Here is a 14960-nt window from a genome sequence, read left to right as displayed (position 1 = left end):
TCATAGACAGGTTCTAAGCAGAGGGTGATTGGATCAACTTTACTCACTGAAAAAGACTCCTGGCAGCTAGTAATACAGAAGACTCAGAACTGGGTGGGGCTGAGAGCAACACAAAATGAAAGGGAGCGGCCAGAGAGATGGGAAAACCAGGAGCGCACACGATCACAGAGACCACGGGAGAAGAGAGGCTGGGGCAGGATGGAGAGGTGGACGGCAGGCAGGCAGGGAAAGGAGACAGGTTTATAGGTAATCGAAGGAGCTCAGCAACTTTACACAAGAGAAGCTCTTTTTCTCTACGAGGGGAAATGCAAAGTCATGGGCTGACAGTGAACAAGAAGGAGGGGAAACAGAGGGCTTGAGGAGAGAAATAAAAGTCTCCAATATTCCCTCTGGGGAAAGCAAAGCATGCTGGGAAGACATAAAAGTCTGGTCCCAGGGTACTGAGGATTGAGCTGAAGCTGGAGACCATAAATACATGTGGCTGTAAAAGGCAGGCAATGGATGGAGGCTTAGAGATCACTAGCCTGGTGGTGTCTCTCTCTCTCTCACTCTCTTTATTTGCTGGGGGCTTTTGAACAGATAATGACAAGAAAGTGTCTGCTGGCACTTCCCTGGTGGTCCACGCTGCATTAGGACTCCACGCTCCTAATGCAGGGGACCTGCGATCGATCCCCAGTCAGGGAATTAGATTCCACATGCTGCAAATAAAAATCCTGCATGCCATACTTAAGACCCAAGGCAGCCAAACAAATAATTTTTTTTTTTTTTATAAAAGTGTCTGTTGCTTCTCCCTCCCATTACAGCTGGCAGGCAAGTGGTGCCTGGTAGGTGTGGGCAAAACCGGCTCAGCCCAGAGAGAGAGCTGGTCCTGGATTTCTCCCCTGGGGTCAGGAAGGGGCTCTGGGGCAACAATTAGGTTCTCATACCCTGTACAGAGTTTGGTCCCCAGAGTTCCACGAGAGGAAGGGCACTGCTGGTCTGTGAGGTTCCTGGTCTCTGCGACCTCTAAGAAGCCAGGGAAGGGAAGAAGCTCAAATCCTCTCTAATCCAGGCTAGCAAAATGCCAGGTATGGATGCCAGAAAGCTAAGTCAAGGACTACCGACGCTCCATCAACACCAGCTCACACACCGATGATCCAGAGGTACTAGTAACTGTAACAACAGAAAGAAAGAAGTTACCACTTAATGGGACACAGAGGTCAGGAGTAGGAAAGGCAGACAGAGCACCCCTGAGGTGGTGAACCTTAGAGTAACAGAACAACTGAAGGAGATACAAGGTTTCCCTGGTAGCTCAGCAGTAAGCAATCTGCTTGCTAATGGAGAAAACACAGGCTCAATCCCTGGGTTGGGAAGACCCACTGAAGAAGAAAAATGGCAACCGACTCCAGTATTCTTGGCTGGGAAATCCCATGGACAGAGGAGCCTGGTGGGCTACAGTCCATGAGGTTGCAAAGAGTCAGACAGGACTTCACTTCAGTTCGGTTCAGTCGCTCAGTTGTGTTCGACTCTTTGCGACCCCATGAATCGCAGCACGCCAGGCCTCCCTGTCCATCACCAACTCCACTTAGCATGACCCAAACAACAACAAAAGGAGATAGATAAAAATCCAAAAAACAGTAATAAGGAAATTCAATTACAAGACAAAAAGATATCTCTTAGAATTTTAAAAATATGTCTTTCCATACCAAAAAAACTCAACTGATTAAAAAAAATTTTTTAAAGACAGTTAATCGCTGTGATCCTATTAGTGGTTGGCAAGATCAAGTAGAGCTATCTTAAAACTGAGCAGAAATACAAAGAGACAGAAAATGTGAGGCTTGGAGGATGGGAATTCTAGAAGGAGAAAAAAGAACAGATGGAGGAGCTAAAACAAATAAACAACTGAAACACTTCCCTGAGCTGCAAAAGGATTTACCTGGAGATTGAAAAGACTGAAGGATACACACCTAGTCACATTCTGGTAAAATTCCTGTACACTAAAAGATAAAAGGGGGGAAAATCATATATGCCTTCAGGAAGAAACAACAAATAACTTAGAAAAAGACCAGCTTTGGACTTCTCATTTGCAATAGAAGACAGTGGAATAGCATCTACTGACTGCAAATTAAGGATTGTGGCCCCCAAACCCTACTTACAGTAAAGAGATGCACCCATCAGGGTCAAAGAGCCACAGACAAGGATTCAGAGAGGGTAGCACTGCATGTCCTACCAAAGGACTCCATTCAAGCAAGCGACTCAAAACAGACTTAAAATGGGAAGATGAATGAAGAAGGAAACACTGCTTAGTAACTTTCTTATCTTTTAGCATGGAAAACTTCCTTCAAATAGAACAGTTTAAATGGAAGCCCAGCATGTAAAACTGATAAAATCAGTGTCTGGTTAAAGCTGGGTGGAAGGCGATGGCCTGGGGTCCTGCATCTCTCTTATTCATCTCAGGAGTTTCAGGAAGATAACCTGGGGGTCCCAGGAACTACGTTCTCAGATTACATGACGAAAACTGTAACAGAGCTAGTGAAGACACCACAGCCTGTCCCAAACTGAACTCATCTGCTCTTTCTGCTGTATTCCCTTCGTGATTTATGGTCCTCACCTGGGCTAGACACCTTAGACTCTGCATTCTTTCACCTCCCTTTAAAAAAAAAATTATTTTTGGCTGTGCTGGGTCTTCGTTGCTGCCCAAGCTTTTCTAGAGTTGTGGCGAGCAGGGGCCACGCCTCATTGTGGTGGCTGGGCTCTCCCTGCAGTGGCTTCTCTTGTGGTAGAGCACAGGCTTCAGTAGTCGCAGCTCACAGGTTTCAGTAGTTGGGGTGGGAGAGCTCAGTAGTTGCAGCTCCCAGGCTCCAGAGCACAGGCTCAGTAGTTGTGGCGCGCAGGCTTGGTTGCTCTGTGGCACGTGGGATTCTTCTGGACCAGGGACTGAACCTGTGTCTCCTGCGTTGGCAGGTGGATTCTTTACCACAGAGCCACCGAGGAAGCCCTCACCTTTCTCTTAATTCCACTCTTCCCTTAAGCTTCATCAGTTCTACGCCTTCAATATCTTTCAAATCTACTGATGCTTATAATCATCTATTTAACATTGGACTGATCATAATGTTTTTTCTTTGGCAACCCTTGCCTTGTGTGTATGTCCTTCTTGAACCCACATTTCACATTGACATGTAAGTAATTTTTTAAAACAAAAACCTGGATCACTCTTTTCCACGGTTAAAATTCATCACCTGTTCTTTGTAGCCTGCTTAAAGTACAAACGCCTTTGTACCATGGCGTACGGGGCTCTGCACCATCGGGCCCATGCTCATCAACTTCATTTCTTGCTGCTTCGCCCCTTGAAGTGGAAACTGCACCATGTGAAATGACAAAACTTGCAATTCCCTAAGCAGGTGGTGCTGTCATAGTCACCTTTCTCCTTGCACTGTATACACTGCTACTACAGTATTCAGCACGCTGAATTATTTTGTTTGTGCCTGTTTTACCTACTTTAGACTAGGCAACCATACACCTAGAAGCTGCAAGAGCATCTGGCATATGACAAAGCACTCAAAAACATCTGTACAGATTCTCCTTTCAAGTAGCTCCAGTAGAGGATAGCAGGCCAATACACCTGGTGACAACTAGAGAAGCCCAGAGAAATTTTAAAAACCACTTCTTAAATCAAAGTTGGACTGTGAAGCACAGAGTTGGACTGTGAAGAAGGCTGAGCGCCGAAGAATTGATGCTTTTGAACTGTGGTGTTGGAGAAGACTCTTGAGAGTCCCTTGGACTGTAAGGAGATCCAACCAGTCCATTCTGAAGGAGATCAGCCCTGGGATTTCTTTGGAAGGAATGATGCTAAAGCTGAAGCTCCAGTACTTTGGCCACCTCATGCGAAGAGTTGACTCATTGGAAAAGACTCTGATGCTGGGAGGGATTGGGGGCAGGAGGAGAAGGGGACGACAGAGGATGAGATGGCTGGATGGCATCACTGACTCAATGGACGTGAGTCTGGGTGAACCCCAGAAGTTGGTAATGGACAGGGAGGCCTGGTGTGCTTCGATTCATGGGGTCTCAAAGAGTCGGACATGACTGAGCGACTGATCTGATCTGAACTGAAAGCATCAAATAGTTGTAGAAGCAACAAAGACCAGATGGACTAATACTCCAGCGAAGGATGAAAGTCACAGTGAGTCAACAACCAACAGCTGGTTTGTTTGTTTTCCTTTGGTCTATTTGCTGATTCTGGACGTGGCTCAAGCTTATGATGAGGCCTAGGCCGAGGGCTGTCACTGATGAAAAAGCAACGATGATGCTTTTAATGTGGTCATATAGGATTGGGGTCCTATAAGCAAAACCATAGTCTTCAGGAATCTCAAAACACATGACTTCTGAGAGGAGGCTGCTGCTGGGGGACAAATGGCTGATAAATGGCTAACAAAATGAAAGAGATTAACCCACAGATTCAAGAAGCTTAGAAACTCTAAGCTGATAATACAAAGAGAAACACAGAGACACATCATACAGCCAAAAAGCCAGAAATAAAGAGAAAAATCTTAATACAGTGGTAGAAGTGATAGGTATCTTCTCTAAAGAAATGATGAAATCCACAAAACAGAATGACATCTCTAAAGCGATGAAAGAAAGTAACCGCTAACCTTGAATTTTACACTCTACAAAAATATCTTTCAAAATTAAAGGTAAAATGCAAGACAATAATGCACAAAAGGTGCATGGATGGTGTAAAAGGAAATAAGGATATTAAGACACTAGTAGTACCAGCAAGTAGTTGAGCAGTAAAAATGGATAATAAATTCATTGTTGTTCAGTCACTCAGTTGCATCCAACTCTTTGCGACCCCATGGACTGCAGCATGCCAGGCTTCCCTGTCCCTCACCATCTCTTGGAGTTTGCTCAAACTCACGTCCATTGAGTCGATGATGCCATCCAACCATCTCATCCTCTGTCGCCCCCTTCTCCTCCTGCCCTCAATCTTTCCTAGCATGAATCTTTTCCAATGAGTCAGCTCTTCGCATCAGCTGGCCAAAGTATTGGAGCTTCAGCATCAGTCCTTCTGATGAATATTCAAAGCTGATTTCCTTTAGGATTGACTGGTTTGATCTCCTTGATGTCCAAGGGACTCTCAAGAGTCTTCTCTAGCACCACAGTTTGAAAGCGTCAATTGTAGGGGCTCAGCCTTCTTTATGGTCCAACTCTCACAACCATACATGACCACTGGAAAGACCACAGCCTTGATCCATGGAGCCTTGTTCCATGTCTGGTTCTACAGGGAGGGAACACAACGTCACCCATTAGCAGAAAATTGGATTAAAGGTTTACTGAGCAAGGCACTGCCCACCAGAGCGAGACCTAGCTTCCCTTACAGCTAGTCCCTCCCATCAGAAGCTTGCACAAGCCTCTTATCCTTATCCATCAGAGGGCAGACAGAATGAAAATCACAATCACAAAAAACTAACCAAAATGATCACAGGGATCACAGCTTTGTATAATTCAATGAAACTATGAATCATGCCATGCAGGGCCATCCAAGACAGATGGGTTATGGTGGAGAGTTCTGACAGAATGTGGTCCACTGGAGAAGGGAATGACAAACTGCTTCAGCATTCTTGCCTTGAGAACCCCATGAATAGCATGAAAAGGGATAATAAATATTTTTTATTAATCCAAAAGAAGGTGAAAAATGAGAAAAAAAGGAAGCAAAACCAGTGAGTCAAACAGAAGACAAATACTTAATAAGATGGTAGACAGAAGCCCAAAGAAACACTGATTATGTTAATTCTGAATTTCTCTACAGTGGCTCTATTGACATTTTTGAGCTGGATAATTTATTGGTAGAGGACTGGTCTGTGCATTGTCAGATGTTGAGCAGCATCTCTGGCCCCATCCCCAACATGCCAGGAGCACTCCCCTAAGAGTACCAACCAAAATGTCTCCAGCTAGTGCCAAATGTGCTGTGGAGGGTAAAAATCACTCTGGCTGAGAACCACTGGTACAGAGTCAACACAATCCCAACCAAAACACAGTAGCGTTTTTGTAGAAAGTTACAAAATTATTCTAAAATTGATATGGGAATACAAACCACCTATAATAGCTAAGATAATCTTGAAGAAGAGGAATTAAACTGGTAAATTACACTACCTGATTTCAAGATTTACTGTAAAGATATGATAATTAAAGGCAGTGTGTTATTGGCAAAAAGAAAGACAAATTAATGGAGCAAAATACAGTCCAGAAATAACCCCCACACAAAGAGACTTAACCACCTCAACAGAGACTCCCCATGTAGGCTCACATACGTGACAAAGGTGACACTGAAATAAACTGGCAAAGAAGAGGTCTTGATTACATCTCACACTAGATTTAAATGTGAAATGTCAAATAATCAATCTTTCTAAAGAAAAAGGAAATCTTTGTAATGTTGGAGTAGCCAAAGATTTCTTAAACAGGACACAGAAAAGAGCTAACCATAGAAAAAAATTGATAAATTGGATGATGTTAAAATTAAGAACTTTTGTTCATCAAAAGATACCATTAAGAGGGTGAAGACAACCCATAAAGTGAGGAAAGATATCTGACATGTCTGATAACACATCCATATTTATAATAAAGATTTTCTATAAATCATTAAGGAAAAGACAATCCAGCAGAAACATGGAAAAGGACTTGAACAAGCATACCACAATAGAGTATATCCACATGGCCAATAAACATATGAAAAGATATTAACAGATATTAACATCATTAGTTGGAGAAGGCAATGGCACCCCACTCCAGTACTCTTGCCTGGAAAATCCCATGGACGGAGGAGCCTGGTGGGCTGCAGTCCATGGGGTCGTGAAGAGTCGGACACGACTGAGCGACTTCACTTTCACTTTTCACTTTCATGCATTGGAGAAGGAAATGGCAACCCACTCCCGTGTTCTTGCCTGGAGAATCCCAGGGATGGGGGAATCTGGTGGGCTGCCGTCTATGGGGTTGCACAGAGTTACAGCAGCAGCAACATCATTAGTACGGAAAATGCAATATAAAACCACAACAAAACACCATTACACAACAACTAGAAGGGCTAAACTGTAAAAAGGGGGAGAAAAAAGCAAATACTAGGTATTGGCAAGGATATGAAGCAACTAGAACTCTCATTCAGTGCTGGTAAGAGTATAAGTGGTACTACTACTTTGGAAAATACTCAGGCAGTATCTATTATTCTAAAGATAAACATACACACTATGATCTAGTAATTACATTCTTTGATAAATATACCCGACAGAAATGCATACAATAGGTGTGTTCTGGAATACACTATCCAGAATTGCCTCCACATTAAAAACTACTGCACATCTATAGTATAATGGATAAATAGCAGTATATTCTCCCAATGGGATCCTGTACAGATGAAGATTTACCACAATTGGAGATCTTCAAAGAATGGGTTATGGGTTCAGAAATACATAAACCAGCTTTCTGTAAGGAAGAGAGTGTAACAAATGGCTACTTTGGCATGACTATAAAAGGTACTCATATATAACACCTTTATGGGATGGCCATGAAATCACACCTGTGTGACAATATGTCAATTACAGAAGAAACTGTTTAGAGATTTAGAAGCTTAGGTGTCCTAGATTCTACTCCTATAAAATGCAACCCTGATTATTTACAGTGGTACTGCAAAGTCTGATATTTATATAACTTATAGCAAGGGGCATTCTGGCCCAGAAAGTGATACTGGGACGAGGCACTCAGAACAAGCTGATTCTCTGGGTGAGCAGAGAAGACAACCCAGAGTTCAACTGTGGCAGAGAATGACTGAATAAACCAGTTCTCGACTCTCATCTTTTCCAACTTCAGTGGAGCCCTACTGGGTTGTGGAAAGCAGTCCCTGGGGAGGTGCTAGAACAGAACTGCAATCAGTGTTTGAGTGAACTCATTTCCCTGGCAACCTCTCCCCCTCCTCCCCGTCTCTTTCTGCTTTGTCACAGGCATGGGCGATATAAGACCTCTGTGCCATAGTGTACAGGTGCGGAAGACAAATGGGACACTCTGTATAGGATAAGGTGCTATACTTCTGTTGTTGTTGTTTAGTCGCTAAGTCGTGTCCCACTCTTTTACGACCCCATGGACTGTAGCCCACCAGGCTCCTCTGTCCGTAGGATTTCCCACGCAAGAATACAGGAGTGGGTTGCCATTTGCTTCTCCAGGGCATCTTCCGGACTGAAGGATCCAATCCAAGTCTCTTGCCTTGGCAGGCAGATTCTTTACCACTGAGTTAGCAGGGAACCCCCCCTCCACCCCAACCCTCTTACCCTCCTTTATTTTTATTCAAGGCACTTACAACTTTTGGGCTCATTTTACACACGACTATGTTTATCTTCCTGTGCAGAAGATAGGCTTCTGAGGACAAAGATTCAGTCTGTTTGCACTATTTTGAATAGTGCTTCAGACAAAGGCTCTCAAAAATTACTGGCTGAAAGAATAAATGAACCCCTGGCTTGAGAGTGAAAAATCTGTGACAAGATAACCTCAATTTGATTCCCAGTTCCGTTGTTTCTTGTGTCCAAGTGACACTGAACAGATTACTCATCCATGTTTAATGTATTCTCATATATCAAATAGTGATACCCATTCCCCATAGGACTGTTGTTAACGATTAAATAAAAGAATGTATGTAAGATGCTTAATACATAGGAACTTGGTGTAAAAGTGCTCACTATATGACCCTGTTACTTAATACAGAAAGATGGCCTAGATTTGGGGCTTCCCTGGAAGCTCAGCTGGTAAAGAATCCGCCTGCAATGCAGGAGACCCTGGTTTGATTCCTGGGTTGGGACTATCTGCTGAAGAAGGGACAGGCTACCCACCCCAGAATTCTTGGGCTTTCCTGGTGGCTCAGCTGATAAAGAATCCTCCTGCAATGCGGGAGACCTGGGTTCGATCCCTGGGTTGGGAAGATCTCATGGAGAAGGGAACGGCTACCCACTCCAGTATTCTGGCCTGGAGAATTCCGTGGACTATATAGTCTATGGGGTCAAAAAGAGACGGACACGACTGAGCAACTGGACTCAAAGGCCCTAGGTTATAATTATGACTGGATATTGACTGTGATTTTAGGCTTTTCAGCTTTTTGATATTAATTCACTCAATCAGCTACAAATAAGGTGTTAGGGTAAAAAATATAGGTAGAGTCCCTTCCCTGTAATCTTAGATATGTGATCTTAGGTAGGTCACCTAAACTTTCTCAGCCTCAGTTTCTTCATTTGCCAAATGGGAATACATAATACCATCTCATAGCTTTGTTGCGACGATGAAATGAGTCACTGTGTGAAAACAACGTGTCTAACTCACAGCAGCAGCTCATTATGTTGGCTATGATTATCACCATTCCAGTCTGGAAAAGTAAAAGCAGCTAAGCAAAAAACAGGGCAGTAAGAGCAAAAACAGGCATCAACTATAATAGAACAGGGTCTCCGAAGTGCAATCTGCTTCAACTGGTCGGTTCCACTGTGATCGGGACATTTTAAAATTCTGTTATGTCTACAATAACCTAACTCCCTACCACCAACCCCATTATCAGTTAAAAGAACAAACTGCTCTGCTGATTTGATAACTGAAATTTATAACTTTTTTGAAATAGGAAAAGGGTACAGAGTATTTCTGTTTCTGAAAACAGAGTGTCAAATAGTGTTTCTTAAAGGAGGTTAACGAACCCACTGACTTCCTTATCCACCCACAAAGTTAACATATGGTACTTAAATTTGAGCAACAGTCAAATGGACCCCTCACCCCACCCCCTCAAGAGGGCAGCCTTTAATTCCCCGAAGAGCAGGAAGATACCCTGGAGTAGGAAACGGCAAACCCACTCCAGTATTCTTGCTTGGAAAATCCCATGGATAGAGGAGCCTGGCACGGCAGTCCAAGGGGTTGCAAAGAGTCAAACACTAGTGAGCACGCACGCAGGCACGCACAACTAACAGCACAAAGGTGTGTTTTACAGCGGTGCTGTCACAAACTCAACATCGGAACTAGCCACTACGGGTGGTTCTGGAGGTGGAGTAGGAACCCACCACGTGGGGAGGGGGGCGTCACCTCTGGAGAAAGAAGAGCAAACTCCAAGGTGTGGAGGCAGAAAAAGTGCACGTGCGTGGCTTGGCAGAACCAAAAAAAAGCTTTTTGTGGTGGTAGGTCAGAAAGCAGGAGGAAGAGTGTGGCTGCGGCCTGCCAGGTGAGGGAGAAAGGCCCCGTTCCATTCCCAGGTTATGATCTCTCAGCCTCATCGTCTCCCTGGGATTCCCCTCTAAGGGCTCGAGGTTGTTGGGCTCCCTCCTGCTCGCGCCAGTCTTCCCTTACCTCTTCTTCCAGCCTTTCCCTCAGTCTCCCGCCTCCTCCGCCGCGCCGGAAGTGACGCGTAATTCGCGCACCGCCCAGCGCTAGAAAGGTTCTGCGGGAGCGGGAGAAAGGGTTCCGATGAGACTCACTGCGCCGGCGTGCGGGCGCGAGCGGTCAAAGCGCCTTCCGGAGGCCGTCGAATTGCGCTTTTCTTCCCGGTCTGCCGCTCTCGGACTACTCAAGAGCGAGTTTCAAAGAGGCCTTCAACACTAGGGTGTTTTCTACACTCTGACTCTCGCCCCACGGTGTCCCACCACTTCTGCGCTTGCCCTTTGACCCTGCGCTCGCGGCGGGGTGAGAGGTCGGTGGCCATCTTGTGGCGGCGGTGCGGGTGGCTGTTACTGCGGAGACCCATCCCCTCCCCCGCCGGGCCCCCCGGCCGTCTGTCAGTCCGTAAAGAGTCCCGCAGGCGGGTGGAGTGAGGCCCCGGCCTCGTGCCGTCACTCTTCCCGCCGCACTGGGCGGCCTAGGCCGCTCCCTGCCGGGCCTCACCGCCGCCACCATGTCCTCCTTCTCCGAGTCGGCGCTGGAGAAGAAGCTCTCGGAGCTGAGCAACTCTCAGCAGAGCGTGCAGACCCTCTCCCTGTGGCTCATCCACCACCGCAAGCACGCGGGCCCCATCGTGTCGGTGTGGCATCGCGAGCTCCGCAAAGGTAAACATCCCTTCCGTCCCCCTCCGGTCCTACCCCGGGTAGCCCTCGTCCGCACCCACTCCCGCGGCTCCTGTAGCTGCTTTGCTGAGCCTTGGCTTTCCAGGCCCGGGCCTGTGATCGATTGCGCTTGCTGAGGTTGGAAACAGTGTTATCCTCATTTCTCGGAGAAGGAAACCGAGGCCTCGGAAGGTTTAAGGTGCTTGTCTTAAGTTCCACCGACCGGGGCTCAGGATTCTCAGTTCATCCAGTCGTTTTCCCCCTCCGGCTTTTTCTGACACTAGTGACTATTATTCTCTCGGCCCCGTTGAGCGCCAGGTGGAGGGTACAAGCCCTGGCCTGTTGTGTGCCAGGAGCTGGCTAGGGATTTGAAGTAAGATTGCCCAGATCGAGCCCTGGCTCAGCCACTTTTACTAGCTGAGTGATATCGGGCAAGTTTCTTCTAAGCCTCTGTTTTCTCATCTGTCAAACGAAAATGAGGACAGTTGGCCCTTACAGAGGCTTTATTCTGTGCCAGTTAGTGTGCTAGGACCTTTCGTACATCCTTGTACTCAATGCTCAGCACTGTCCTGGGGAGTGGATATAGTCACTGCCATTACAGAGAAGTTAAGAGGCCACTCCACCTACACCTAGCCTCTCAGGCTCCTCTTCTCATGCAGGTCTCCTTGGTTCTAGATCCTGCTCAGGATCTGGCTGCCATTGATTGAGCTCAACCTGTCATGTACCAGGCACTGGGTTGGGTGCTTGAAAGCCTGTTGGCCCCAGAGGCCAACTGCCTCAAATCTAAGCCCGACTTTGTCATTTACTGAGCCCCGGCAGCTTAACTTCTCTGTTTCTCAGTTTCCTGATCTGTAAAATGAAGATGATGATAAGTGATACTTACGGTGCGTTTGTTCTGTGCCAAGTGCAGTACCCATCTCTTTACACACATGTCATTTTTTAAAATTCCCAGAGTTCTATGAAGTAGGAACTTGGCAGGTGAGAAAAAAGGAGGCTCAAAGGGTGTATGGTGAAGAGTAATCAGCCTAATCCACATGGACGTCTAGCATGGTGTCAGGCACAGTGTAGGCATTGGATGGATACCGTGAGGGGGGATACTGGTGACTCCATGTGTGACACGGTCTTTGCCACAGTTGCTTTCAGGTGAGGAAAGATGGGCACCTACATAGCTGTCTTATGCCCTGGTGAGTTTCAGAGCAAAAAGCTGAGGAAATGAAGCTTAGCGCTGTTTTGGACAGCCTGTGTGTGGTAGACCTTTTATAGCATAGGAGGTAACTTTACATGTGTCCTCTGCTCTCTGTGAGCTCAGGATGTCACCCTGTTATGCAGATGAGAGAACCCATGAGCCTCGGATAACATCAGATTGGCAGACACCAAAATCCAGGATTCTTTGGGGAGACCCAATTCTAGTCCTCTGGCAGAGGCCCTCCCCCCAACCCCCTCCAGATATCACGTGTTGTACCGAGATGTGGGGGGGGCAGCCCCCTCATCCTTCTAGGTAGTTGGAGAATAGAGCCTGGGGCTCCCAGAACCTCATTCATGGACCCCACTGTGCCACTCAGATCATCTGAGATGTGGGGAGAAAATCTGAATTGCCTCTATAGGATCCTTTCTAGTAGGATCTCAGAGGCATGTCAAAATCCATCTCAAATGTCACTTCTTTTGTGATGCCATCTTGATTCCCCACCTCACCTTATTTGAGTTATTGAGAGTAACAATTTAGAGTTCTTTTGTTTATGAAGCTCCTTAAACCCTAATCTTGTATAATGGAACCTTATGTTGTAAGTAGGTCAGCATTATTATCCCTGTTTTATAGATGAAAAGATAAAGATACGAAGAGATTAAATGCTTTGTTAAAGGTTATCCAGTTGGGACATGAGCTTTCTGTGATGAAAGAAATGTTTTACATTTGCTGTCCAATAAGGTAGCCTCTTGCCATGAGCACTCACAATGTGTGACTAAGGAAGTTTCAAATAAATACAATGGAAAATTCAGTTCCTGAGTTTTGTTACGTACAAAGCAAATATTCATAGCTGCATGTGGCTAGTGGCTACCATATTGGACAATATAGGACTAGAGGCTGGTCTTCCAAGCCTCAGGATACAGTTTTCTAATACCCAAGCTTCCTTCATGAATTGAAAATGCCTCCACACTAAAGTGGAAAAGGATTTTGTGCCCCATCGTTCGATTGACTAGCCCTTTAGGTTCTAGCCCACCCTGAGTCTTTAAAAGTGGACATTTCTGTCTGTAGTCATTTCTTTAAGACACTCACAGATTGTCTTTATGCCTCTAAATATTTATGAGACTTTAAACTTTTTCCTTTTCCTGCTTGGAAATAGAATACTATTTCTATGCCTACTGTTATTTTCTTTCCATTTCCTAGGAATAAGTCTTAATTTATCCCTTTGGACTCTGTTCTAGGTAGAACGACTCCCTTAATTTTTGAAACAATTTGGTGTAAGATACTCTGTGTTGTTGTTATTTAGTTGCAAAGTCGTGTTCAGCTCTTTTGCAACCGCATGGACTGTAGCCGGCCAGGCTCCTCTGTCCATGGGATTTCCCAGGCAGGAATACTGGAGTCATTGGCCATTTCCTTCTCCAGGGAAAATGCTCTTAGATGAACATTTTTCAGTAGTGTTTTGTACCTTAGCCTGAATGCAGGTAAATAAACCTTTTTTAAAAAAGTTAGTTTCCCTAGATGTCTGAACTAGCCAAACAAGTGAAAAATTTTGGACAGCCAGTTACTTAAACCTTGCTCAATAACTGTTTCAACCAATTTGGAATGAGCCTCTGTAGGGAGTGAAAGAATCTGTACTGACATATTGGAAAGACACCTGAACAAGTGAGTTATCACCCAGGGCTGGAGTAGACGGGTGGGTGGGGGTGTGTGTGTGTGTGTGTGTGTGTTCTGTGTATTATGACTGTATTTTCAAGTATTCTAGGGTTTTGTGGGGGGTTTTTTGTTGTTTTTGTTTGTTTCGGCTGTGGCTTGTGGGATCTTAGTTCCCTGACCAGGGCTAGAACCAGGCCCTAGGCAGTGAGCGCTCAGAATCCTAACCACTGGACCACCAGGGAATTCCGTCTAAGACTTTGTTATATTGCCTTTGCACACATGGTGCTAATGTTGACTATTCAGGACATTGAATGTGGAGGGATGAAGTTTTATCCTAAACAAATTCCCATTGCTTAGTTTGAGGGTGATGAGAATTAATTACATCATAGATGGTGAAAACCTTGGCTCTGTATCTTCTTAGCTATCATATTTGTAATAATGCACAATATATCAGGTCTTGAATGGCCTAATAGACATTTTACAATATGGATTCTGGGCTTTTTTTTTTTAACATAAAGTATATCATATTTGTAAACCTTCACTTAGTTCGATTTGCTTTGTAGAAGTTCTGTTTTACTTCTGAATCTTAAGCTTTCATGGTGTTGTTTACGTGATAGTTTAATTTGCTGCAATATCCTAGAAAAAGGTTTACTTTTTAAAAAAAGTGCCTTTTGAAGAAAGCGCTTTTTGCTATAATCATACCTTTGTAGCAACAGTGGCATATTGAAACTATTGACGCTTACATTCTGCTTTTGAATAATCATTAGAACAGTTAAAGATAGCTCAAGGTGTTCAATATTCACATCAGCTGGCTGTCTAAACTAGGTTATTACCAGAAGGTTAATACAGTTCAGTGTATCCATGTATAATTTTATGAGCATTTTAAGTCATCAGTTTAAACTATAACATGCCTTAAAAATCTTGTTTTTACCTGAGTTATTCTTCTGTACTACATTTTAAAATGTCAGATCTTATGCCTGCTGTGTCAGAATTTATGCATGCTGTGTGCATTTCAAAAGAAACAGAAATGGTTTCTCAGAGCAAGGAATAAGGACTAGTAATTCAGTGTGTAAAGTTTGACATAGGGTTTGCTTGAGTTTTTCAGG

At 44.8% G+C, this 14960-nt stretch overlaps 2 protein-coding genes across 10 annotated transcripts in view; one reads left to right on the top strand and one right to left on the bottom strand.

The window, feature by feature from the left end:
• Positions 1 to 10388, bottom strand: part of TTI1 (TELO2 interacting protein 1) — a 41456-nt gene extending 31068 nt beyond the window's left edge. For 2 of the 5 annotated variants that reach the window (XR_015138640.1, XM_086330872.1), the window contains exons 1-2: positions 10333 to 10388; positions 927 to 1152 (exon numbers count right to left, since the gene is read on the bottom strand). The gene's annotated coding sequence lies outside the window, so the exon portion shown is untranslated. Of the gene's footprint in view, positions 1 to 926; positions 1153 to 4894; positions 5255 to 10332 lie in introns of all 5 variants that reach the window. The other 3 variants (XR_015138641.1, XM_086330874.1, XM_086330873.1) reach the window with 2 other exon arrangements.
• A 279-nt stretch (positions 10389 to 10667) lies between these two features.
• RPRD1B (regulation of nuclear pre-mRNA domain containing 1B) overlaps positions 10668 to 14960 on the top strand; it is a 77003-nt gene continuing 72710 nt past the window's right edge. For all 5 annotated transcript variants that reach the window (XM_086330877.1, XM_086330878.1, XM_086330879.1 and 2 more), the window contains exon 1: positions 10668 to 11024. In XM_086330877.1, the coding sequence (XP_086187003.1) occupies positions 10874 to 11024 (151 nt within the window). In that variant the 5' untranslated portion in view covers positions 10668 to 10873. The remainder of the gene's footprint in view (positions 11025 to 14960) is intronic.

Source organism: Bos grunniens, chromosome 13, assembly GCF_055505025.1.
Source record: "Bos grunniens cultivar Pamir isolate PY7600 chromosome 13, Bosgru_T2T1.0, whole genome shotgun sequence".
Taxonomy (NCBI): domain Eukaryota; kingdom Metazoa; phylum Chordata; class Mammalia; order Artiodactyla; family Bovidae; genus Bos; species Bos grunniens.
This window is presented reverse-complemented; position numbering and strand designations above follow the sequence as displayed.